The sequence below is a fragment of the Xyrauchen texanus genome, chromosome 10 (assembly GCF_025860055.1).
Source record: "Xyrauchen texanus isolate HMW12.3.18 chromosome 10, RBS_HiC_50CHRs, whole genome shotgun sequence".
Classification (NCBI taxonomy): domain Eukaryota; kingdom Metazoa; phylum Chordata; class Actinopteri; order Cypriniformes; family Catostomidae; genus Xyrauchen; species Xyrauchen texanus.
In genome coordinates, this window is record NC_068285.1 from 21655533 (window position 1) to 21682497 (window position 26965).

Here is a 26965-nt window from a genome sequence, read left to right on the forward strand (position 1 = left end):
TCAATATGTCTGTGTCAGAATTGTAGCACGTGTCATGTTCTCATACCCTCTGTGTGTGTGTGTGTGTGTGTGTGTGTGTGTGTGTGTGTGTGTGTGTGTGTGTGTGTGTGTGTGAGAATGGGACACAGTGTGTGTGTGTGTGTGTGTGTGTGTGTGTGTGTGTGTGTGTGTGTGTGTGTGTGTGTGTGTGTGTGTGTGTGAGAGAGAGAGAATGGGACACAGTGTAAAGCGCTATAGTAACCGCTAAGGTTAAAAAGGCGCTATATAAGTGCAGACCATTTACAAATGTCGAATGCAATATGCTGTTTTAAAAAGGTATAAAACACAGGACATTTTGTGCTTGGTTTAACATTGTTGAATGCAGACACAAACAATAAAATACTTTCAAACGATTTAATAGATACATAAAATAGCGGGAAATATAAACAAGAACATGCAGTTGAACCAATCATTTGTTTGAACATGACGTCACTGCGTTGCAGTGACGCAGATGGAGGGCAGGAAGGGATTTTCTACATAGGAAACACTATCAGAAACTCAAAATGCCTATGTTTTGCGTCGTTTACGGTTGCTCAAATCGATCAAACCGAGAAACCACACGGAGCTTTTATCGTGTACCAAAAGTTGTTCTTCATAAGGGGGAAAAATGCAAGAAATTGACTGAAAAACGCCGGGAAAAATGGCTTTTAAACCTGCGGTCGAGAGGAGCAGAGTCGGATAATGCTCGTGTGTGCAGTGACCACTTCGTCAAAGGTAAGTTATGTCGCTGTGTACATGTACGTTAGCTGTTTCTGTTCTTAAAGTTAAAGTAATTGTTTTTCTGTTTGAGTTTGTACCCCTGTAACAGAACAAAAATACATAACGTTAGCAAAGCCTTTGCAGGGTGCAGTCTTATTGCTACGGTGTTTTTCTCTTTAGGCTGCCCTGGTGCTTTAAACGATGTTGAGTCTGTAGACTGGGCTCCTACAGTTAACCTCGGTTATCAGAAAGGTAAGCCCATGTCAGAAGCATTGCGTATACGAGAGGAGAGGATGAAGCCCAGAGACGATCAACATAGACACGTAGAAGGTGCAGTGGCCTTGCTGGATCTCCATAAGTCCGCTGAGAAGCCAGAGGATAACACAGAGATGTTACGTGACCGACAAGGTAAAGTAGTTGTATTAATAAGTGTTGCCAGTAGTATAGTTGTATAAGGCAGATGGGATTCTGACAACAAATAATGCATGTACATTTTAATTGGGCTTACACAATAGATAACCAAATTATCTATGAACTCACCTGGTTAAACAAGTGTAAAGATATTAATCTGCAAATACATTGAACCAGAGAATATGAACCTTTTTAACTGTGCGTTCACATACAACGCGAATCCAGTTTCACGCGGCACGATTACATACAAAGTCAATGCTATAGGCTCGGATGTTTAACGTGTTTTTCTTGTCAAAGGAGATCTGCAGGAGTTAGTGGAAGGGCCTGCTAGACACATACCTAAAGGAAATAAAGACGGAGAAGAGAAGAGGGTCAGGGACAGTAAAAAAGTGGAAGTACTCTGCGGGCCTGTCTTTCCTCGACCCATTTGTTACCCTGAGACAAACAACCAGTAATATGTAGCGGGGGGCCAAGGATGACAGGACTGCAGAGTCCTGTGAAAATGCTCCAGTTGAGGACCAGTGTTCAGAGGCAGCAGGGCCGTCAGAGATTTACATAGGAGGTTGGAGACGCACTCAGCAAGGGAAAATCATAAGGAAACGTTTTTATAGATGGACAACTAATTATTTTGTTCTCACATGTACCAAACCTGTTTTTCCAAAAAGGATGGATAAAGCATCCTTCAGTTGTGTCTTGGTGATAAAACACTTGAACCACAGTGTGCCAAAGACATGTTTCATTATTGCAGGAATACTGCAAATATAGAAGATCATAAAAACACCAGAACTCTCAAATATGTAAAATTTATGACTGGAAGTGCTGACTTAAGTCAATAGCTAGAATTAACAATACAAATTAGGAAAGTTTAAGCAAGTTTGGTATCATTTCTTCAAAAACACTTGGACTCACTGCATTAGACATTTGTTGGAAAATCTATTGCTAGCTATTATCATGGCTGAATAGGTATGATGTAATTAAAATGTGTAAATTTGTGCTTGATTTGCTTTAATTAACAATGAATGCTAGAATGACCAGTTCTATTAGACAATTCATACATCTACCAAACAAGCAACCAATGGCATCTTTTGTTATATTGTCATTACAGACCAGCCAGATCAGTCACCAGAAGGGAGTGAGTCTCAAAGTCCTGCTGCTTCCTCTGCAACACCTGAGACCGCACCAGCAGGTATGCACATCAGTTGTTTTTATGATAATATTTGTGCATGAATTATGTTTTTCACAACGACAACTACTGTGTTCAATACTTTTTCATGTTTGATTCATGCTTTTTGTCTGGCTTCAACTGATAAATTGAGGGAATGCAGTACTTTCACCAGATATGTTGTTCTCATTTCATACAGTGAGGAGGACCCAAAACAGGACAAGGGGGAATGAGGCTGAGATTGAGAGGTTTCTTATCGAAGCCCTGAAGAGGCCTGCTGCACCTGTCCCACCTCCTCCCTCAGAGGATGAGCTTTTTTTTCAAAGCCTGGTTCCTTCTCTGGCGAGATTGCCACCCCAGCAGAAGGAGTATGTTAAATTCCAAATTCATAAATTGATTTATGAAGCCAGCACTGTAGTGCTCAAATTGGAACCCTTGGAATAGGCCATTAATATTTGCAGGGAAGGATTTTTGTTCATTTATTTTATTTCAAATATGTATTGTAAAAAGTATGAGTTTATGTAAATGTTTCTAAAATAAAATCACTTTATTTCCATGGAGACTAAAATGTGATTTACTTTATATAGATTTTTTATTTACATACATATTATTTACCTCACAATAATAAATCATAGATAAAAAAAAATAAAAACAGACAATATTCTGTGTCATGAATCTAAATTGATGACCTATTAATTTTTAAAGAGTGATATACAATATATTATTGTCTCAGAAAGTTTGCTTATTAGTAATGTGTGGATGGCTCTTAAAAGAGCTGTTTTGGGTTTGCTTGTGCACAACTTGTTGTCTTGCCATGGGGCAGTTCCCTCTGCAGAGAGTTAGGATGTGAAGACCTCCCTAATCCTGATGGCCTCTCTTGCGGAGTTGTTCGCAGCAAGTCTTCCCAGACCTGGTAGTGGCTCCACCTCACCAACGGGGATGCTAGCACTGTCCTCCGCAAGAAGTTATGGAGAACCTTCACACACTTCTCCACAACTTCTGGATGGACCTCAATGGCACGTGTGTATATCCTCCATTGAGAAGGATCCCAAAGGCATTCTCCGCGACCAGCCAAGCTCGGGACAGACCATAGTTAAAAGTCCTACGTTCTTTTGGAAGGGTGCATCCAGGGAATGGCCTCCATGAGGTTTTTCCAGAGTGTAAAGGCCTCATCAGCAACAAAGACATGTGGCTGGGTTCCTCTGTGGTCAGCTCCTGGTAGTGGTAGGTCAGCAGGGAGTTGGACTGTGTCAAATTGTAGCGCTCGACCAAACGCTGAGTTGGCCAGAATCCCACCATCACATAAGAATGTTGACAACTAAGTAGAACTAGACAACATTTCAAGTCATTAATAATTTGGAGTCTAATTTGAATAACTAATCCCTCTCCCTTCTGCCATATTTTGTTTGCAGATGCAGGATGAAAGACAGACCTAACCATGGATGACATTGAGAGGATGGAAGATGTTCTGAAGCAAACCATAACAGAGCTGGGTGATCTTCGGACTAAAGCACTGGACACACAGTATAGCCAAGAGTCTTTTCAGAAGAATGAAGACTTGACAAAGTTTTAATGCAGGTTTTTCAACTGTGTGAACCTTATATCACCTGTGGCCATTTGTCTGTGCTTTCTAAATTTGAACAGGTAATTTTAGTTTTGCTGAGGTTGAGACTAAACCTTCCTCTGAAAGATTTGGCTTTCAGGTTCAACATCTCTTACTCCACTGTTTCTAGAGTTTGGCACAAGTTAATTGGCATACTTCATGAGAGACTGGAGTTTTTAATTGAGTGGCAAGATGATATGTACTTCAAGCCACAATGGCATTCAGGCAAGCATTTGGATGTAGAGTTGCTGTGATTATAGACTGTTTTGAAGTATTTATTGAAAGACCTTCTAATTTACTTGCTAGAGCACAAACATGGTAAAACTATAAGCATCACCACACTGTGAAGTTTCTGATCGGTGTTGTTGCCTAAGTGTATGTCTCTTACATATCTTCTGCTTGGGGAGGAAGAGTAAGTGATAAGCATATTACTGAAGAGATTGACCTCCTAAAAAACCTGTTACCTGGAGATATTGTTCTAGCAGACCGTGGGTTTAATGTTGTGGATAGCGTTGGATTCTACTGTGCCTCACTACAGATACCTGCATTCACTAAGGGGAAAAGACAGTTATCAGCATACAAGGTGGAACAAACTAGAAAAATAGCTAATGAGCGTATTCATGTTGAAAGGGTTATTGGATTAGTTAGAAGGTAATATCAGATCTGCAAAGTCTCATTGATTGATAAGATTGGAGTTATTTTCTGTGCCTTGTCGAATTTATCAGAGTCTGCGGTCCCACTGGAGTAAGAAATTACAAAAACTAGAGGAACATGGCATATAAACGGTTCATGGTTGGTAAAAGTAATGATCTACCAAGTGGTTGATTTTCTCTTTTCAATGTTTTTAGTCCTTGTAAATAAGAAACCACTGATACCTTTTGTTGTATAATTTAATCTTCTAATTTTACTTTAATCTTCTCAAACATCTGATTGTCAAAAAAAAAACGATACATTTATGATAGTGTTTTTCTTTTGCAAAATATGACTGAATTGAGTGCCTGAACTGATGTGAGCTAGTGTCCTTTTAGTCATATTAAATATCAACACATTATTTTTTAACTTGCTGTCCCAACACTTCTGGAAGTGAAAAAATTCTCAACTTTAGGAATCACATCATCCCAAAAGTCATTCGAGTTCCACACCACAAAGTAGCAATACTCAGCATCCACAACATGAAGCTGTGCCTGGATTTGGAAGTAGTAAGCATGGGTCCTATCCAGTGCAATATCATCCCCATCTTTGATAAGGTAGAATCCCTCATCTCCAGCACACAGGCGCAGATTAACTATCTTGCTTGCAGTGTGGGCACTAAAATTCACAGTGAAAAGAACATGTAAACAACTGACGTGGTTCATTTTGTCTGACTTTGTATTTATTTAACTGATTCTTATATATTCAGGTGGTTTTTACATGACATGTTTCAACTACCAAGCCTTGCACAAAAAAGATAGGAAAAAAACCTGTAATAACTTTCCACAGTTTAAATGCTTTGTCTTTTATAGTAAAGTGAAATTATGATTTTACATGTCAAACATGTAATGTTTATAATGAACCGTGATATTGCCTTTATCTCGCAAATCCCAGATACATGACAGTTGCATGTGACAATCCCATCAGGCGAGGCTCCCATGTATGGCCACTTGGGATTCAGCCAGAGACCACTTTCCATACAGGAGAAGCTCTCGTGCTCCAGACCCAGCAGCCTCTCATCTGGCTTGTGCCTCATGTTTTCATCCATAACTGTAAACGGTACACAAACAATCAGCAACACATGAAATGGTAATTTAATATTTAGTGTTGAATTTAGAAACATTGTGGAGTGGGTCAGTATTTTAGGCAACATTATTACAGTTCAATGGTTTAAATATTTACCATTATCCTAACCCCTATACTTAACCCTACCCTTGTTTTAAAAGCCCATACCTTATGGAGACCCTTGTGCTAGTCTTACCCAAAATCTCCCCTCTGTCTTATCCTATTTCAAGCCCTAAATACCTAGTCATGAACTTGTGCCTCTGGGTAGCATATGGCCTTAATCAAGCTCTTGGATGGTTTCTGAGGGTTTGTTTTAAGAACTTGTTTAAGCTTAAGAGGCAGTTATGCATCCAGCTCTTTGTCGGTACAAAATCCTGGATGCACTCTGGATTTTAGTTGCCTTCTCTACAGCCTGGACCTGAAGGGGTTAACTCTTCTAGCTGGAAATCCTGGCATAGCTCTTTAAGCTCTTTGGGGGGTAGCTGCAGAGTCTCTGGTGTTCTGTATTCAAGAACAGTTTTAGGCAGCATACAATATTTGGGAACAAATTAATTGTGGTAATTCTCCCTAGCCATTAGTGCAGCACTCCTTGGACAGTTTCTGCTTAAGGATTAAAAAACTAGCATACGCTTCTGACCCTCTCTTCACTCTTGGACATTGAACTTGTTTCTATGGGATCAATTCCATGCCACATATATTTGCAAAAATATAAAGTATTGCAAAATAAAATAAAGTTTTGCAAAACAAAAAAAGTATTGAGCAAACAAAAAAAAAAAAATTTAAAACAAAAATTAAGTATCACAAATGTAAAATAAAGTATCGAGAGAAAAAAAGAAAGTTTTGCAAACATAAATAAAGAATTGCAAAATATAAATAAAATATAGCAAAAATCAAGATGTAATTAATTGCAAAAATCAATGACTGTTGTAAAATAATCTAAAGATCTTTTATCCTTTTTTATCTCTGCAACAGATTTTTAGGCAGCAATGATTTTGCCACACATCTTTTTCTTTGCAACGCTCCTTTTAATCTGCATTTCCATCACGTGTGAGCTCGTGATACCGTTTTGCCTTTGCGCTTCACTTTTCTCTGCGTTTCACTTTATGGCACTGTTTTGACGTGGGGGTGGAGTCAGGGGATTGGGGCGTGTACAACGGGCTCAGTGATGCCTCTCTGGAAGTTACGTCATTAGCTTGAGACACGGATCAAACATCATGGCTGAGCACAGGCGTGCAGGTGGATCTCAGGTATATAAAGTTGATTGTTTAAGCGTTTGCTTCAGATAAAGAAGTTAGAGATCAGTTAAAGCGGTGGATTTATTAGCCATACTCGCTAACATAGCCAGCATCTGCAGTTTATTCTCTCTCAATTGATTGGACTATTGATTGATTCTTATGTTTATTTTATAGATTATAATTGTCTATACCATAGTATGTTGTCTTCTAAAAAAATGTAAACTCCATATTTAGATGTAACATTATCACTGTTAAAGGAGACAATAAATAGATTACAAATAAAAAGTTAAACGATTGTAACAAACGTGCTTGTGTTCTGTCTTTAAAAATAAAGTTTTGAAATATAAAATGTTCACATCCCCTATATTCTTAACCCTGCGTTATACAGCTATGTGGCATGGGGGGCGTGGTCGTGTGTCAGTCTGCGGGAGAGAGCGGTAAGGCTTGTCACCTGGTTTGTAATTATCTCTAACACCTGTGTCTTGTTGTAGTGATACGGAGAAAGACATTTAAAGGGACGCCAAGTGTCGAGAGGGAGAGAGAGAGTGGATCCAGAAAGCTCCACAGAGTGTGATATTGTTTTGTTTATCTTTACATTTCTACGGCGGTGACCGTCGTATGTTCGTGAAAGAAATTAAAGTGCTGATTTCAAACCTGCTTCGCTGTCTCCTGACTCCTCCATTGTTCAACGAACCTGTTCACAAGCTACTTAAGTTCTTACAATGCTCACAGTAAATGTACGTGTATCTAGGTCATCTCATGTATTGATTTGCCACGTCACATTTAGCAGAGAGAATATCTAGATGTCGTGACGAATCTTATTAGTGTTCTGACTCAAAGCTTCGGTCATATTCAGGCGGGTCAGCAGCAACAACAACAGCTTTCTCCTGCTGTTTCTCTGCCTCGAGTAGAGCAGGATATAACCAGGTTATCAGCACCTCCTCTTAAGAATCAATCTGTTAAATTTGTTTTGCTTTTGCACAATTAACATTATAAGTGATGTTCTTTTATTGTTTGTAGATCGTTTCCTGGGATGCTTATTTGTAAGCTTTTTAACTTTTTATTTGTAATCTATTTATATCTCCTTTAACAGTGATAATGTAACATCTATTTATATATTTTTAAATATGGAGTTTAAATTTTTTTAGAAGACAACACTATGGTATAGACAATTATAATCTATAAAATAAACATAAGAATCAATCAATAGTCCAATCAACTGAGAGAGAATAAACTGCAGATGCTGGCTATGTTAGCGAGTATGGCTAATAAATCCACTGCTTTAACTAATCTCTAACTTCTTTATCTGAAGCAAACGCTGTTAAAACACATTTAATGCTAATTAAATAAAAGGAAACAATTTTTTTTTTTTTTATTGAACACCAAGAACAGAACAAAAAACAGAATGTACATCTACAATGGCATTGGTAAGTACAGGTAAATGAGTATTAAGCAAGGCACATATCAGTTAAAATAAAATAAATAAATTAAATGTATAAAATAAAAAATACAAATACAGAGGGGTCTCTTTATTCCTCTTTTAAGAGCTCAAGGTCTCTTATTATTCCAGCCAATTTCTGGGCCTTTTTACTTTACATTCCAACGCTGGAAAGAAATTACAAATCAATTCTCTTTTAAATACAGAAAAATAAGGTTTCGTCTTCATACATTTGGACTTATGAATGAAAAATGTGCCCAGTATCAACATTACATTAATAAGAAATTCATTTCTTTTCTCGTCCAACAGCACTCCAAACATAACATGTTTCCTAGCAAAAGTGGGCAGTGAGTGAATCTTTGATTCCAACCAATAAGACATATTTTCCCAAAAAGTATTTGAAGAAAAACGAGAAAAAAGATGATCAGAACGTCTCTGTCAATTTGACAAAAAGTACAGGCATTTTCTTCAAAATTAAACCGTTGTCTTAAAAATTCACTTGACGGGTATACCCCATTGAATATTTTAAAATGAGTTTCCTTAAACAATCAACTTTATATACCTGAGATCCACCTGCACGCCTGTGCTCAGCCATGATGTTTGATCCGTGTCTCAAGCTAATGACGTAACTTCCAGAGAGGCATCACTGAGCCCGTTGTACACGCCCCAATCCCTGACTCCACCCCCACGTCAAAACAGTGCCATAAAGTGAAACGCAGAGAAAAGTGAAGCGCAAAGGCAAAACGGTATCACGAGCTCACACGTGATGGAAATGCAGATTAAAAGGAGCGTTGCAAAGAAAAAGATGTGTGGCAAAATCATTGCTGCCTAAAAATCTGTTGCAGAGATAAAAAATGATAAAAGATCTTTAGATTATTTTACAACAGTCATTGATTTTTGCAATTAATTACATCTTGGTTTTTGCTATATTTTATTTATATTTTGCAATTCTTTATTTTTGTTTGCAAAACTTTCTTTTTTTTCTCTCGATTATTTTACGTTTGTGATACTTAATTTTTGTTTTACATTTTTTTATTTTTTTTGTTTGCTCAATACTTTTTTTGTTTTGCAAAACTTTATTTTATTTTGCAATACTTTATATTTTTGCAAATATATGTGGCATGGAATTGATTCTATATGTTTCTCAACCATAGGTTGTTCAGTTGATTTCCCAGCGATGGCATTGTCCAGTTTTTGTTTTTGGGATTTTGTTGAAGAGAAGTCTATATGAACTACGGGAGCAGCAGGAATCTGGAAAATTTGACAAGCATAAAGATAATAAAGTACTGCCCAATTAAGGGAAATTACAGTAACTGACCATTTCTAACACACACTTATGTGCTCCATAACATGGAACATTTTATATATGACATTGCAACAACAATGTGTTGTTTGTCTTAGTCTAAGACAAATCATATGAATTGTAGTTGCAGAGTTTGATCTTACATTCTCTGTGTTATCTGCAGAAGTGTGTTTTAGAAATTGACAGTTGCTGTCATTTTTCTTAGTAGAGTACAAAAAAGTAATGATATGTACAGTACATTTAAACACCTTTTTTACATGTGACTGTATCAACCACCTGCACTTTTCCGTTGTGCAGGAGGCTGTATCTTGCATCTTAACACCAGCTTCAATGGGTGAAAAAAAAAGTACTGCCCCTACACGAGAACAGGATTCTGACAATCTGAGAAAAGAATAGAATAGACATTTCTTTATTAACCACAAATGGAGCATTGTATTTAGCATCTGTGGGTGTGCACTAAGGATGTTTCTATATATACATATTGCTATTTGCATTTCATTGGCTCTGTACTTGTATTTTGCACAATGACAATAAAGTTGAATCTAATCTAAAGCAACAGCACACTAACACTTAACAGTTCCACAAAATACATGCGAATGTAAATAACTTACCCTGCCATGCAAGCGCAATGTGCTGCAATGACTTCTCCGTCTTGTTTCACGATTATCCATGTCTTTAGTGGCGTTTTAGTGGACCTTTGAGAGTGGTTCACCTAATCACGTAACGCTAACATCGAGAGGCGAGGCAGCGTATGATTGGAGTCTCTCTCTTTCTCTGCCTGTAAATGTCCAAAAGAAGCTGATCAACATACCGAAGTACTCAAATACAGTTATGCCAACATACTCACACCCACTTCTATTACAAATTGGTTTACATTATGCCACTGCATACTGGTGTTGTAAACTAGCAAAAACAGGCAATCTCTATATACATTAAGATCGTCATGCATTTTGAATGTTTTTTATTTTATTTTTCCTTTCAACATTTTGACACATCCTTTGGATCAGCTGTCATTCTGATGATTAAGTCTGACATTTCCTATTTTGGGATAATTATATTGCCTCACACTCACATGAAAGGATAGGATGAGACTGGACACTCTCCAGTGTGATCAGAAAGCGTGGTGGTGCTGGATGAGGGGTTTTTATCGATGGTCATGACCTCCTCATTATTGAAGGTTTCGGGTTCTGTCACAGCTGACAGTTTCCTCGAAGACCTTCCCAAGAAGCGCTTTACCAAACGACTTTCGAGTCACAGGAGTCACCCTCTGCCTGTAAATGCCAGAAAGCACCAAAATACAACTAAAAACATGCAGAACATACTAATAAAGCTACGTTCTGTTACACATTATATCACTGCATACTGTTGTGGACTGAATAACACAGGCAACACAGTTTTTAAATTAGGTCAGTCATATGTTTTTAATATAGCAAAATGTTGCATGTTTAAAGTCATTGAGTACCAGTGCAAGTTGCAGCCATTAGACCAATGATGACTATGAAATACACTCACCTAAAGGATTATTAGGAACACCTGTTCAATTTCTCATTAATGCAATTATCTAATCAACCAATCACATGGCAGTTGCTTCAATACATTTAGGGGTGTGGTCCTGGTCAAGACAATCTCCTGAACTCCAAACTGAATGTCAGAATGGGAAAGAAAGGTGATTTAAGCAATTTTGAGCGTGGCATGGTTGTTGGTGCCAGACGGGCCGGTCTGAGTATTTCACAATCTGCTCAGTTACTGGGATTTTCATGCACAACCATTTCTAGGGTTTACAAAGAATGGTGTGAAAAGGGAAAAATATCCAGAATGCCTTGTTGATGCTAGAGGTCAGAGGAGAATGGGCCGACTGATTCAAGCTGATAGAAGAGCAACTTTGCCTGAAATAACCACTCGTTACAACCGAGGTATGCAGCAAAGCATTTGTGAAGCCACAACACGCACAACCTTGAGGCGGATGGGCTACAACAGCAGAAGACCCCACCGGGTACCACTCATCTCCACTACAAATAGGAAAAAGAGGCTACAATTTGCAAGAGCTCACCAAAATTGGACAGTTGAAGACTGGAAAAATGTTGCCTGGTCTGATGAGTCTCGATTTCTGTCGAGACATTCAGATGGTAGAGTCAGAATTTGGCGTAAACAGAATGAGAACATGGATCCATCATGCCTTGTTACCACTGTGCAGGCTGGTGGTGGTGGTGTAATGGTGTGGGGGATGTTTTCTTGCCACACTTTAGGCCCCTAAGTGCCAATTGGGCATCGTTTAAATGCCACGGCCTACCTGAGCATTGTTTCTGACCATGTCCATCCCTTTATGGCCACCATGTACCCATCCTCTGATGGCTACTTCCAGCAGGATAATGCACCATGTCACAAAGCTCGAATCATTTCAAATTGGTTTCTTGAACATGACAATGAGTTCACTGAACTAAAATGGCCCCCACAGTCACCAGATCTCAACCCAATAGAGCATCTTTGGGATGTGGTGGAACGGGAGCTTTGTGCCCTGGATGTGCATCCCACAAATCTCCATCAACTGCAAGATGCTATCCTATCAATATGGGCTAACATTTCTAAAGAATGCTTTCAGCACCTTGTTGAATCAATGCCACGTAGAATTAAGGCAGTTCTGAAGGCGAAAGGGGGTCAAACACAGTATTAGTATGGTGTTCCTAATAATCCTTTAGGTGAGTGTACGTCTTTACAGTAAATGACATATTAAGATTAGCCATAATCTAAAAGTAATCCACTCCAGTCTAAGATTCAAATATATGACTGTTATTTTCCACTAAGAACATTATTTCATATATTTTTCAGATAGGTTGCCAGGCCTACCTCTCATCAGTGTTGTCCTGTACTTGCACAAATATATTTTCCTGGTGGTTGATATAAACAATATTGTATGTCAGATGTTACAATATAAAAAGACATACACATACTGTACATATCTTTTGTAATTTGTAGAAAAAACAAATTTTTATTAAAATCATATTCTGATGCATTTGCTTAATTTGCAATGATTTATCTTGCACCAAAAAAAAAAACCTGCAAACGTTTTGTACAACAGACGAACATTTTGAAGAATAAACTTCAAACAAGATCAAGAAATCAATAACCACTGGTCAGGTTTGTGCAGTTAAAATGTGTTTTCTCCACCGAACTTAGTTCAACAGGTTGTGCACTGCAGGTTCACCCAGAGTTGAATTACATTTTCTGTCATAATAATAAGAATATATGATAAACTTTTATATTGAGCACACCAATTACATTCAGATAAATAAAAAAAGGTTAAGAACATTTTAATGTCAAGCCCCTAATTGTGTCATTTTAGTTGTGTCCCTTTACAATGTAAAATGATCAATAAGGTATTTGTTTTTTAATATAACATTTTTTTATATGTTCAGATCTACAACCTGTAATTTCCTTTAATTTGGAACCATGTGGATTTGGTAATTGCTACTTTTTGTATTGTTGCTCGATTGCTTCAATAGAGATGAAAAAATTATGCCAATACAGATGTGTCTTTGATATACATGATGCCTTTGGCAGTTTTATTATAAGTATTTACACCAATAATTCATTGTAAATAACTTTAGGCTACCACAAAACTAAACAGAAAGGGCACACCTGGAGCAGAGTACATTTTAATTTTTAATGTTATTTAGCTTATTTCAAAACTATTTTATTTACAATGGTCACTGAATAAATATGACTTATTACATGTTGAAGTAAAATAATCCAACACCATTAACCACAGAGTTCACACCAAGTTATGAAACAGGCTCTCTGTTATAAAAGGCAAGTTTACCAAGCAACAAATTCTGGTGTACTGTAAATTACATGTAATAACATAGTATTATTTCAAAACAACTGGAAAATAATCTATTTAAACAAAAAGAAACATGGGAAAAGGCTGGGAAAGGGATATTATCAGTTTAAAATATCATAGTGTCAAACTTTGTTCATGGATATGAAAATAAAGGAATGTTCCAGATTCAATACAGGTTAAGCTCAATTGACAGCATTTGTGGCATAATGCTGATTACAACAAAAATGTATTTCAACTGCGTCCTGCCATTTCTTAAAAAAAAAAGCAAAAATCAAGATTACAGTGAGGCACTTGCAATGGAAGTGAATGGGGCCAATTTTTGTGGTAATCAATGTTATGCCAAAAAATGCTGTCGATTGATCTAAACTTGTATTTAACCTGGAATATTCCTTGAAGAGATGTGTAAACCATATCTCATATGTTCATTTAGTATATTTATACATAAAGGCCAGCATCTCTTCCCTAGAATATATCCAAAATCTTTTAAATGTTTATCCACTATGTTCTCTCTGCATCTTTGATGGCTAAATACATTCACTATAGCCAACCTTATGATCAGGAGCTAGAGAACACTTTCAAAGACTACAGTGGGAAATAAAATAAAAAAAAAAAAACTGAAATTCCCATGCCACATTTCTTTATATTAAAAATAGACTACTTTTTAAAAAGAGAACAAATCAGAGAATTATACAAAGCTAATTATATGACAAGAATAGTCAGAGTAAACAGTACACTGACTTGAGTTTTTAAATGGAAATCTCAAGAACATACAGTTTAAGGGACATGGGCAAGAAATGGAAAAAAGCTGGTGACAAGGAACTTGAAGAGATCAGAGAAGGAATGAGTGTTTAAGATGAGTGTAAGAAACGATTAAAGGCGTTGTAGGCAGACTCCAGGTCAAATAGCATCTGGCGAACCTGGGAGTCATCCAGCTCATCGGATGCAGACATGCTGCTTAGTGTGGTTAACCTGTGAGGAAGAACCAAAAGACAGTGAGCACTGTCTCATTAAAGTGCAAGAATACTGTGCGCACTTGTTCTGTGACTGAAAACATACAGCTCAATCAAGAAAAAATTCAAGGACTAAATACCACACAAAATAATAAATGCATGATAGCTCAAATAAATGACACAAATCCTATTTAATACACATGATTAGGGATGTGCAAGACTTTATGTTTTCAAAATCGACTACTCAGAGGGTTGTCGGAGTGACTACTCCACTAATCGGTCTTAAACGAATAGTTCAAACAAAAATGGAAATTCTGTCATTATTCCCTTACCCTGGTGCCATCCCAGATCCCAAACTCTGTCTTTATTAAGCAGAACACAAATTAAGATTTTTAGAAAAATTTTGAAGCTCTGTAGGTACTCATAATGCAACCGATAGGTTGGTGTAAGAAACAAATCGATAATTGAAATGTTTTTAACTTCACATCGTTGCTTCTGGCCAGCATCCGATTGCTGTTTGAAAAGACCTAACTCTTGTGTGACGTTCATTCCTCTGTTGTATACAAAGTGTGCACATCCGACTTCTCGCTTGAATGCAGCATTGCGCTTATGTCACGGATACGTCAACTGCTGGCAGGAAGCAAATTGTTTTAAGTTAATAAAGTTTTAATTATCGATTTATTTCTTACACCAAAATATCAATTCACTTCAGAAGACATTAATTGATTGACTAAAGTCATGTGGATAACTTTTATGCTGCCTAAATATGCCTTGTGGACTGTCAAACAGCAAGCAGCCTGATGGCACCCGTTTACTTACATTACAAGGACCTACAGGTGAAACTCGAAAAATTAGAATATCGTGCAAAAGTTCATTAATTTCAGTAATTCAACTTAAAAGGTGAAACTAATATATTATATAGACTCATTACAAGCAAAGTAAGATATTTCAAGCCTTTATTTGATATAATTTTGATGATTATGGCTTACAGCTTATGAAAACCCCAAATTCAGAATCTCAGAAAATTAGAATATTACATGAAATCAATAAAAAAAAAGGATTTTAAATACAGAAATGTCGGCCCTCTGAAAAGTATAATCATGCATATGTACTCAGTACTTGGTTTGGGCCCCTTTTGCATTAATTACTGCCTCAATGCGCGTGGCATGGATGCTATCAGCCTTTGGCACTGCTGAGGTGTTATGGAAGACCAAGATGCTTCAATAGCGGCCTTCAGCTCTTCTGCATTGTTTGGTCTCATGTCTCTCATCTTTCTCTTGGCAATGCCCCATAGATTCTCTATGGGGTTCAGGTCAAGCGAGTTTGCTGGCCAATCAAGCACAGTAATACCATGGTCATTGAACCAGGTTTTGGTACTTTTGGCAGTGTGGGCAGGTGCCAAGTCCTGCTGGAAAATGAAGTCAGCATCTCCATAAAGCTTGTCTGCTGAAGGAAGCATGAGGTGCTCTAAAATGTCCCGGTAGGCGGCTGCGTTGACTCTGGACTTAATAAAGCACAGTGGACCAACACCAACCGATGACATGGCTCCCCAAACCAACACAGACTGTGGAAACTTCACACTGGACTTCAAGCATCTTGGATTGTGTGCCTCTCCATTCTTCGGTCCAGACTCTGGGACCTTGGTTTCCAAATGAGATGCAAAATTTGCTCTCATCAGAAAAGAGGACTTTGGACCACTGAGCAACAGACCAGTTCTTTTTTCTTTAGCCCAGGTAAGGCGTTTGACATTTGAAGCCCATGTCCAGGACCCGTCTGTGTGTGGTGGCTCTTGATGCAGTAAATCCAGCCTCAGTCCACTCCTTGTGAAGCTCCCCCACACATTTGAATGGCCTTTTCCTGACAATCCTCTCCAGGCTACGGTCATCCCTGCTGCTTGTGCAGCTTTTTCTTCCACACTTTTCCCTTCCACTTAACTTTCTATTAATGTGCTTTGATACAGCACTTTGAGAACATACAACTTCTTTTGCAATTACCTTTTGAGGCTTTCCCTCCTTGTGGAGGGTGTCAATGATGGTTTTCTGCACAACTGTCAGGTCAGCAGTCTTCCCCATGATTGTGAATTCAACTGAACCAGACTGAGAGACCATTTAAAGGCTCAGGAACCCTTTGCAGGTGTTTAGCTGATTAGAGTGTGACACTTTGAGCCTACAATACTGAACCTTTTCACAATATTCTAATTTTCTGAGATTCTGAATTTGGGGTTTTCATAAGCTGTAAGCCATAATCATCAAAATTATATCAAATAAAGGCTTGAAATATCTTACTTTGCTTGTAATGAGTCTATATAATATATTAGTTTCACCTTTTAAGTTGAATTACTGAAATTAATGATCTTTTGCACGATATTCCAATTTTTTCGAGTTTCACCTGTATATAGCTTCAACATTTTTCTAATAATCTTAATTTGTGTTCTGCTGAAGAAAGACAGTCATACACATCTGGGATGGCATCGGGGTAAGTGAATAAGATCATTTTTATTTTTTGGTGAACTATTCCTTTAAAGAAGCCCTGTATGATTAGGCTTGTTTCAGCATTACCTAACCGTGATCAAATGTGTTTCTTATGGGGCCTCTAGATAAGGTGCGTTCTTGCAATCAACAGCTATATGTAGCGCAATGGGATAGAACAGAATGCAGGGGTATTGAGACAGTGAATCTATTTTTAACTTGATACTCCGTCTTAAAAAGACAACATGGCAAGAGATGTGATGCAACATTCAAAGATGTCTGCCTCCACGTTTGTGGCTGTAGCAACAATGTTTTAAAGGGTATGGATTTAAAGACATTATTCTCCAAGCGCAAACTGTCTATGAGCTAAAGCACACTGTTAGCATGCTCATTAAAGAAAAAATTTAAATGCAAAAACATCTGGATTAGCCTTACCAGAGGCTGACTTTGTCTTTGGCCTCTGAATCTGGGGGCATGTTGCTCATCCTGTTTATGGTCTCCATCAGCTCTCTCAGGTCAGGCTGGATCTATCAAACAATCATCTGAATCACTTAAAGTTTACAATCAGAATGATGTAAACAATATCTAAATTATACAGTCTAAAACTAAATAAGCTGATAAACCCATGCTGTGAAATGAGTACCTCATCCATGGCACGAATTTCGAGTCGAAGTTTGTCCATCACTGTGATAAAGAGCTGCATGGGAGAAACAAACACATTTAAAATGTTATTTGACTATTTTTTTTTTTTTTGTACGAAACATTTTACACTGTTCAAGACCAGTATAACAGTCAATATGGATTTGCTCACAAGCAAGCATTCAAGCAAGCAAGCTTTGACAGTTGTTACAGCAGCAGAGCTTGCCAGTCAGCAGTATATCAATGCTAAGCCACTTAATTTGTAGCCTCTCTTTATATTAGCAAGACGTCATCCTCAATGCGCCAAATATTCTAGTACTACAGTGGAGCACTGTGACAAATTACATATTGGCATTGTGGAAGGAGGGCTTCTAGTCTGATAAAATAAATCTACTTAATGGAATTGCTGGAACCCAAAGACATACTCTGGGCTCAATCAATAATACAGGGGCTTTAGGCATTAAATCAAGAAGGTTTTTCATTCTAGGAATCTCTGCATCGAGAAGTTAACATACAGATACTATGTCTGCAATGCAGCGATTCAAGTTGCCCTTGTCATCCTTGATGGTGATTGGTCGATCCTCTTTGATCCTCTCCATGGCCAGTGGACAGTCGAGCTGCCATGTACACAGAGGGCAAGAAATATTAATTAATTATTATTTTTTTATAAACAGTACAGCATACTAAATGACATGATAAATTAATAACAAATTAAGGACAGCATGTTTTAGACAGATGTCCCCTGAATATGCACAATGTCATGCACCAATACATTACCTGAAGTGGGAAACCCACATTGACTCCATTGTGAAAAAGGCCCAGCAGAGGTTGTAATTCCTTCGCCATGTTGAGGAAGTTCAACCTGCCACATGCACTGCTAATCTAGTTCTACTCACCAGTCATTGAGTCTGTCCTATGCACTTCAATATCTGTCTGGTTTGGTTCAGCTACAAAATCAGACATCAGAAGACTACAAAGGACAGTTCGGACTGCTGAGCGGATTATTGGTTGCCCCTTGCCCTCCCTTTAAGAACTGTACCCTTCCAGATTGAGGAAAGGGCTGGTAAAATCACTCTTAACCAGTCACCCTACCCACTACCTTTTTGAACTGTTGCCTTCTGGCCGCCGCTACAGAGCACTGAGCATCAAAACCATCATGTACAGTTTTGTCCCTCAGGCTATCCATCTCATGAACAGTTAAAACTATACTATAATTACATGCAATACACAGCCTAGTCAGTTATATTCTTTAACATATCCTACCTCTTCTGCATTACATTCCCTTGCACTGTATTTTACAGATTTGTATTTGTACGTACTATATGTATATTTTTGTCTTATTGTGTATTTCTATATATACTTATATTTCTATTAGCTCTTTATTTTTATTCTATTTTTGTATTTGTTATTATTATCTCTATCTTGTTGTTGTATTGTTTGTGCACTGGAAGCTTCTGTCACCAAGAAACATTCCTTGTATGTGGAAGCATACTTTGCAATAAACAAAAATAAAGAATTTAGAGATACTGAAAATAGGAAAATATGAACAAAGTTGTACCCTATATTTCCGGCAAAAATCATCGATGGAGCCCACATCTGATCCCTGGACCTGTTTGAAAGCAGCCTTATACTGGACTAGCAATCTTGAGCAAGCACCTGTGTATCTGCAAAAAAAAAAATATATATATATATATATATATATATATATATATATATATATATATATATATATAAATTAAAGCAATTATTTATTACATTTTGCATAAATAGATATAAGTCATGACATATAGTACAAAATGTGGGCACAACGAACTCATTGGGAGTCACACAGTCCTTAATGTAGGCTTTCTCTAGGGCCTGAAGTGTCTTCACCACAGCAAATAACTCTGCCATGTTGTCATACCTTTCAAAACAATGTAAACAAGGAAATCAAATGCAATGCAACAACACCATCACCTATATTGTCCTTCTATACTGTCTTTATTGTAACATCCAAACAACAAACAAACAAACTAAGAAGCTCATAATAGCTAAAGAGGTTAAGTCTCCACATTCCTGGATACAGAATACAATCTCTATCGCCTAATATGACATTGGTCAACTCTGAATAACTTACTTTTCCCTTTCTCTGGCATTTTTGTACAATTTCACTTCCTGTAATAGACAAATGAGATTAATTTAAAGAGGAGTCAGAAAAGTGTCATTACTATAACGTATCACAATAATTTTTAGTAACACCCGTACCTCATACAGTTCTGGTTTGTTGGCAGGCGCTAATTAAGTTAAAGCAGAAAATAAAACAGAAATAAAATATGACACGAGTCAAGAAAATGCAGAACTGTCATAGCAATGAATGTGACAGGCATGAAAGTACAAGTTGTTAAGATGCTTATGATTTCAGAAGATATTCTCACTCACCTCCTCCCATCACTCCAGATGCAGGTATTCCATGAAACATGATGAGGATCTACAAAACCATTTTAAGGAGACAATCAAACTATTATTTTTGGTTTAGCAGCGGGCCAATGTTATCAAATAAATGATATACACAGCGGCTGTATATCAAAACCCGAGTTGCCTATAGCTCAATACAGACCAAGGAAATACAGATCCTTCTAGAGTGAAAACATTTACGACATTACAATTTAGAAGTTTCACGACCTGTTCGACGCAATTCATTCTATGCAAATGGTTAATAAAAACGGGGATAACACATCTGGTTTTGATTTGTTTTATTTGTTGACAAATAAACAGCGATGCTAGCACAGAAAGCTAAGATTCCTACATTAATTTCGCTGTGATTATACAAGAGACATTGTTGTCACTGATTAACCCACACCTTAGTTAAGTATATAACATGGATGTGATTATGAAAGGATGTGGAATTAAAAAAGGTAAACGTATTTTTAAGCGAAAAAGCACAAGGAACAAGAGAATTTACTCACTTATATTGACGTCACCCACTGTTGAAAGCAAGCAGACGTCGCAGAAATATTCCGTCACATCCTGTTTTCTCTATTATCCCGTGCCGTCTTTTGCTTTTTGAAAGTAATATTGTTTATTTCTTCTTTAATGACAACACCACAGTAATTAAAAATGTGTAATATTTATTGATTTTATCGTTCAAAGAATACAGTGATATGTTTTGGGCATCTTACAGTGTAGTTGTACCTGTGTACTTTTTATTGGGAAGTTTGGGATTCCAAATCTAAATGTTTACACAGCATGTAATGACTAAATGTGCGTTCTAATAGATCGAGTGGTCTGCGAAGTAGACTTGTTTTATAGGTATTGCAGGTTTATTCACTTATGTTTATTAACAGTATAACTAAAAAAATAAAAAAAAGAGCATTTGTCGTTGTTCATTGTGCACTTTTGTATTTTGTTTCCCACTCGAATGCGTGACAAGTCGTAGTAACCAGGGGCGCTAGAGTCATTTAAAAGTGGGGGGTGGGGCACAGCTGTCAGTAGGTGGCTTGCACAGACCCAACACTTGCAGTGCAGTATTTATATATTACATTATATATACATTTTTATGTATGATATAAGCAGGGATGTAGTGCAGGGTATATGGCATATACCCACTTCTTTATAAGCCTGCATTGCGTATACCTACTTCTAAATCCCCTCTGATGCGCATCAATCCTGCATTAGACAAAAACATGACAGTCCAGCACATGAGTAGCTAATCCAATCGCAGTGTTTCCCATTCATTGACTTGTCTAATTTGCCCCACCACGGTCTCATAATGAACAAAAAACACTTCTCATCTAAAATATTTTTTGCAATAACATCAAATAAAAGTCTGTTTTGCGCTCTCTCTCTCTCTCGTGCGCCAGTCAGTTCCCTATCGAGAGGTCTCTCCTATTGCGTAAGTAGCTTACGCTATGGGAAAACTCAGTTTCTCGAGAAATATTGAAGTCTTTATGTAAAACGCATTGCAGCTGCACAGCAGACAGCAATGAGCGAGGCAGCTCGGTCATTGGCTGTGCTGCAGCAACTTGCTCGAACCAATGACGGGGTTCGAGCGCTCGCACGCTCAGAGCCCGCCAATATGGGCGTGGCTTAGGGCTATATATTAGGCGCCCCGTCATGAGAGTTCTTTAGATTTAATCTCCTTCAGCAAAGACCTTCTCTTTGCTGGATCCTCCGGATTGTTGGAGTCTTTCGCCCGCCGTCGAAAAGCCTACAGCAGGACCGCTAAGAGGACGCCGGCACCTTCAGCCGCCTTCGAAGCCTTCTGCTACGCCATCCGGCGCGCATCGCTGTATCCTTTTACTACAAGCGCTCGCCTCTGCAATTTTCAAGGCGTTGTTGCAAAAGCCTTCAGCCTGCGCCTCGTGCAGAGGCCCTCTTCCTGACGGGGATCGTCACATCATTTGCACTCGCTGCCTGGGACCGGACCACGCAGAAGCTGCTCTCACTCAGGGCGGATGCCCCGAATGTGACTCCCTGGGCCTCGCCGAGCTGCGCTCGCTTTGCCGCCACGCAAACGAGCCTGCTTCCACCGTGCTGCCGCCCCCTCCGTTCGAGCCGCGCAAGAAAAAGCGCCGCTCACAGAGGCTGCCAGAGCGCGTAGACTTCAGTGACGTCACGCCGGCCCAGTCCCCGCATGCTTCACCGCTACCAGAGATCTCCCTGCCGCCAGTCCATTTCACGAGGGCGGACCAGCACCCCTCCAACGGAGCGGTGGGTCTCGTCTCGTTCGGCGCGTCAGGGGACGACGATGAAAAAGATGACAGCCTCTCTATTGACGCTGCATTCGACGACTGGCCGGGCTCGGCTTTCGACCCCGCGCCATCGACATCAGCGGACACGAGCGCGGGCACCAGCATGGACTCTGAGATCGTCCGCATCATGTCCAAGGCCGTGGAAGACCTCGGGCTCGACTGGTCTTCTCCGGAAGAACCCGCCCACAGCCGGCTGGACGAGTGGTTCCTGCAGGGGCGCCGGCAGGCCCCTCGACAGAGACCCTCTCCTTTCTTCCCCGAGGTTCACGACAAACTGACGAAGTCGTGGAAAGCCCCGCATTCTGCTCGCCTGAAGCCTTCTTTTTCTTCCTCGCTCTCCACAGTGGACGGCGCGAGAGAAAGAGGCTACGAGGGAACTCCGCCCCTCGAGGAGGCTGTGGCTAACCATCTGTGCCCACCCTCCACCGCTGGATGGAAAGCCAAAGCTTCTCATCCCTCGAAGCCCTGCAGATCCACCTCAGCTCTCGCCGGTCACGCATACGCCGCCGCCGGCCAAGCTGCGTCAGCGCTTCATTCAGTGGCGGTTTTACAAGTTTATCAGGCCAAACTTCTCCGCACCATGGACGAGTCTGGACCTGAATCTGAGGCTTTCAAGGACCTGCGCAGCGCCACTGACGTAGCCCTGCGAGCCACGAAGGCCACCGCCCAATCCATCGGTCGGGCCATGGCGAACTTGACTGTCCTTGAGCGCCATCTGTGGCTGACGCTAACGGAGATGAAGGACGCGGATAAGGCACCATTCCTTGACGCGCCTATCGCTCCAAGCGGCCTGTTCGGACCGGCGGTAAAAGAATTCGCTGAACGCTTTACTGAGGCCCGGAAGGATTCGCAGGCTATGCGTCACTTCCTGCCCAAGCGCTCCAGCTCGTCTCACCAGAGACCGCCTCAGCAGCAGCATAAGTCTTCCTAGCAATAGGAAGAAAAAGAGAGAGTACGTGTCTCGCAAAGGCCGAACCGCTCTCTCTAAAACATGTAAAACATTACCCAGTCCCCTTACAGGCGGCTGGAAATGTCTGTACAGCAGTCAATGGGCCAGTCACAGAACTCGCTCACCTGCAATCAAACGCCGTTTTAATGGCGACACACAGAAATCACGAAAAAAGTCATTTTCTGCCTGTGTCACTAAGGGTTCACATGTCCACACTAAAGTGCGCATTCCCACATATCAATACTGTCCAAACAGTGCCAAATACTTCCCCAGCTCAAGCTGGACGTCCCATAAATGTAGATTGTGTGCCTATTGTCATGTATGCACCACTACACACAAGCACTGTTCCCACAGTTATAAACACTTCCCCAGTAAAAGCGGGAAATACTATAAATGTAGCGCGCGTGCCTGCTGTCCTGCATGCACCCCTACACACAAACACTGTATGCATAGCCAAAAAACCCCCGCCTCGAGCGGAAGACTTTATGAAAGTGGTGCGCGTGCCTACTACAGTATATGCACCCCCACCCATAAGCGCTGCCCATACAGTTTCAAACAGCTCTCTGTCTCATGCCGCAAGCATCACATATGCGATGCACGAGCCAAGAGACTCCCCGCTAAGAGCGGGAAGCTTTATGAATGTGGCGCGCGTGCCTATTACGATGTATGCACCCCCACCCGAAAACTCTGTCCATACAGTTTCAAGCATTTCTCCGACTCATGCTGCAAGCATTTCGGAGACAGCGCGCGTGCCTGTACTCTCACACGCACCCCTGCACTCGGCACTCAACACGGCTGCTCAGCGCGCACCTGCGCCTCTTGAGAGCGGTAAACTCAGTGTTAGCACAAGGCAATTTGCCGGTGGGGCCCATACGTCACTGCGACACGCCCCCAGCCGGCATTCAGCCCATATCTGTGCGAGCAAATGCCTGGGAAAAAATCCCCGACATGCCGAAATGGGTTTTGAACATAATAAAACACGGTTACTCACTTCAATTCGCTCACAGACCACCCCGCTTTTCAGCGGTGGTCGAGACGAAAGTGAGGAAAGATGTGTCACATGTTCTACGCACCGAGGTGCTCAAACTGATGGAGAAGGGCGCTATAGAAACTGTTCCTCCCTCTATGAGCGAGGCGGGTTTTTACAGCCGCTATTTTCTCGTCCGAAAAGGACGGTGGCCTCCGCCCCATCCTAGATCTCAGACATCTGAACAAAGCGTTAATGATTCGCTCGTTCAGAATGTTAACAACCAAACATATCCTCGCGCAAGTTCGCCCCAGGGATTGGTTTCTATCAGTGGATTTGAAAGACGCTTACTTTCACATTCGATAGCCCCTCATCACAGGCCTTTTCTGAGATTCAGCTTCGAGGGACAGTCATACCAGTACACAGTACTACCATTCGACCTATCATTGGCCCCCGTACATTCACCGAAATGTATGGACGCTGCACTTTCCCCTGAGACAGCGGGAGTGCGGATACTGAATTACCTCGACGATTGGCTAATCATAGCACAATCAGAGGGTCAGTTAACAACGCACAGATCTTGGATTATCAGCCATCTAGAATGCCTGGGTCTGAGAATCAATTTTGCAAAGAGCGTGCTATCCCCCAGCCAGAATATCTCTTTTCTGGGAATAGTGCTAGACTCAGTGCAGATGACAGTGCGCCTCTCATCAGAGCGCGCGCTCTCTATTCGACGCCTTGCAACATCATTCAGAACGGGCGCGCGTGCCCCCGTCAAACGATTTCAAAGAATGCTCGGTCTCATGGCCTCGGCATCAGCTGTACTCCAGCTAGGATTGTTGCACATGCGTCCTCTCCAGCGCTGGCTCAAGAGCCATGTCCCCACTCACGCGTGGCGCTCGGGCCACTTTTTGATCAGAGCGAATCACGGCTGTATAAAAGCCCTGACGCCCTGGAAAGCCGTCAACTTGTATCAAACCGGCGTGAGTCTGAGCGTAAATACGCGGAGAAAAATGATCACGACAGATGCCTCCAAAATAGGATGGGGGGCCCTTTACGACGGCAGGCCTGTTTCCGGCTTTTGGTCAAACCTGGAAAAGCGCCTACATATAAACTGTCTGGAAATGAAAGCGGTCGCCTTGGCTCTCAGAGCCCTGCTGAAAAACGAACACGTCCTGGTCCGATCGGACAACATGACGGTAGTTTCGTATATAAATTGCCAGGGTGGACTCAGGTCGAGCTCCCTGCACTCTATGGCCAGGGAGCTCATCTTATGGTCACAGCACCACCTGCGCTCGCTGAGAGCAGCGCATGTGCCAGGCGCCCTGAACCAGGGAGCGGACATGCTGTCCAGAGACAAGGTTCTCCCAGGAGAATGGTCTCTCCACCCCTGACGGTTCAGTGGTTATGGCAAACCTTTGGCGAGGCAGAGGTCGACCTCTTCGCCTCCAGGGAAAATGTGCACTGCCCCCTTTTCTTCTCAAAGAGCACGGACGCGCTCGCCCAAATCTGGCCGAGCCGCCCCTTGTATGCTTTTCCCCCGATCGCGATGCTACCTCAGGTCATCAGTCGGATCATGGAAGTGAAATGTGCAGTGCTCCTGGTAGCCCCACTTTGGAAAAACCAGACGTGGTTTCCAGAACTGATGCAGATGATGCAATCTGCCCCATGGCCGATTCCGTTGAGGCTAGACCTCCTCAGGCAGGCCAACGGGATGATTCTTCATCCCCGCCCCGATCTGTGGGCCCTCCATGCATGGCCCCTCAACGGGTTCCCGAGAACCTCCCCGGTGGAGTTTTGAGAACCATCACTGAGGCGCGAGCGCCCTCTACGAGGCGCTTATATGCCCAAAAGTGGAAAGTGTTCAGTGACTGGTGTGATACCAAGAGCTTGAACCCTAAATCGTGCGAGATACCAAGTGTACTCGCCTTCTTGCAAGAGCTGCTGGAGGCTGGCCGCACACCCTTGTAGCGAATCAGCTCTATATTCTTCCACCATTAGGTAGCGAATCAGCTCTATGAAATATTAATAATCAATCATAACTTGTTATAATCAATTATGAATATTTGGATCAGTTAATCGGGTTGACTTGATGTAGCTACATTAACATTACAACCAAATACTCGGTTCATCCCGTGAACACTCAATTTTGGTTATTAATTAATTAATTAATAGAAATGTACATTTCCGGGGCAAGGGAAATGTCTTTCTTACTAAGTATTAAGAGCAAGTAGTCAAAATCTATGATTAGTGACTTTAGATATGAGCTTGAGACACAGACAACTTTACATGTGACATGAACAAGACATTATTAACTAGACTAAACATTTAAACTACTCTAACATACATATACATACATTCATACAGTTTACCAAGGGAAAGAGGGCTGAAGCAGAATACAGGAAGGCAAGAAGTTATAGCATTGTTTGAAGTTCAGCAGATCAACAGCCTGAGCAAACCATCATATTAGTTCTGACACGCCCTTTTTAGAAAGGGGTTAAGGATACTTAATGTATCAAATAATGAGACTAAGTTTGATACTTGCATGTCCCATTTGAATTAAACTGTCCTGATGCAATTTGTTGAGGCTCCAGTTGATCTTTGATGATGTTGTCTTGATGAGAGAGAACCAGTGGGAGTCAGAGAATCTTTGGTGAATGGAAAGTCAAGGCCGTAGCCTGGCACACGCTTGGGAGTCCTTGGGGCCTTCTAGTTTAGCATCATTCAGAAAGAGGACAAGAAGCAAGAGAGCAGGAAGCAAGAGAGCAGGAAGCAAGAG

General features: G+C 40.6%; 2 protein-coding genes across 3 annotated transcripts; one reads left to right on the forward strand and one right to left on the reverse strand.

The window, feature by feature from the left end:
* The first annotated feature begins 205 nt into the window (after positions 1–205).
* Positions 206–7550, forward strand: LOC127650670 (uncharacterized). Of its 2 annotated transcripts, XM_052136254.1 has the most exons (5): positions 206–753; positions 919–1146; positions 2255–2335; positions 2511–2679; positions 3724–7550. In XM_052136254.1, the coding sequence occupies exons 1-5, from the start codon at positions 543–545 to the stop codon at positions 3755–3757; spliced, it is 723 nt and encodes a 240-aa protein (XP_051992214.1). In that variant the 5' UTR covers positions 206–542; the 3' UTR covers positions 3758–7550. The 2 variants fall into 2 exon arrangements, with proteins under 2 accessions (XP_051992214.1, XP_051992212.1); XM_052136252.1 differs by lacking the exon at positions 3724–7550 and having other exon boundaries at positions 207–753; positions 2511–3664.
* A 1936-nt stretch (positions 7551–9486) lies between these two features.
* LOC127650967 (vacuolar protein sorting-associated protein 28 homolog) lies at positions 9487–20529 on the reverse strand. Its single transcript, XM_052136650.1, has 10 exons — positions 20486–20529; positions 19959–20007; positions 19785–19813; positions 19657–19694; positions 19354–19443; positions 19099–19204; positions 18056–18157; positions 17545–17598; positions 17337–17428; positions 9487–14452 (listed from the first exon to the last, which is right to left on the reverse strand). Exons 2-10 carry the CDS (start codon positions 19996–19998, stop codon positions 14332–14334), a joined length of 672 nt encoding a protein of 223 aa, XP_051992610.1. The 5' UTR covers positions 19999–20007; positions 20486–20529; the 3' UTR covers positions 9487–14331.
* Positions 20530–26965: the final 6436 nt, after the last annotated feature.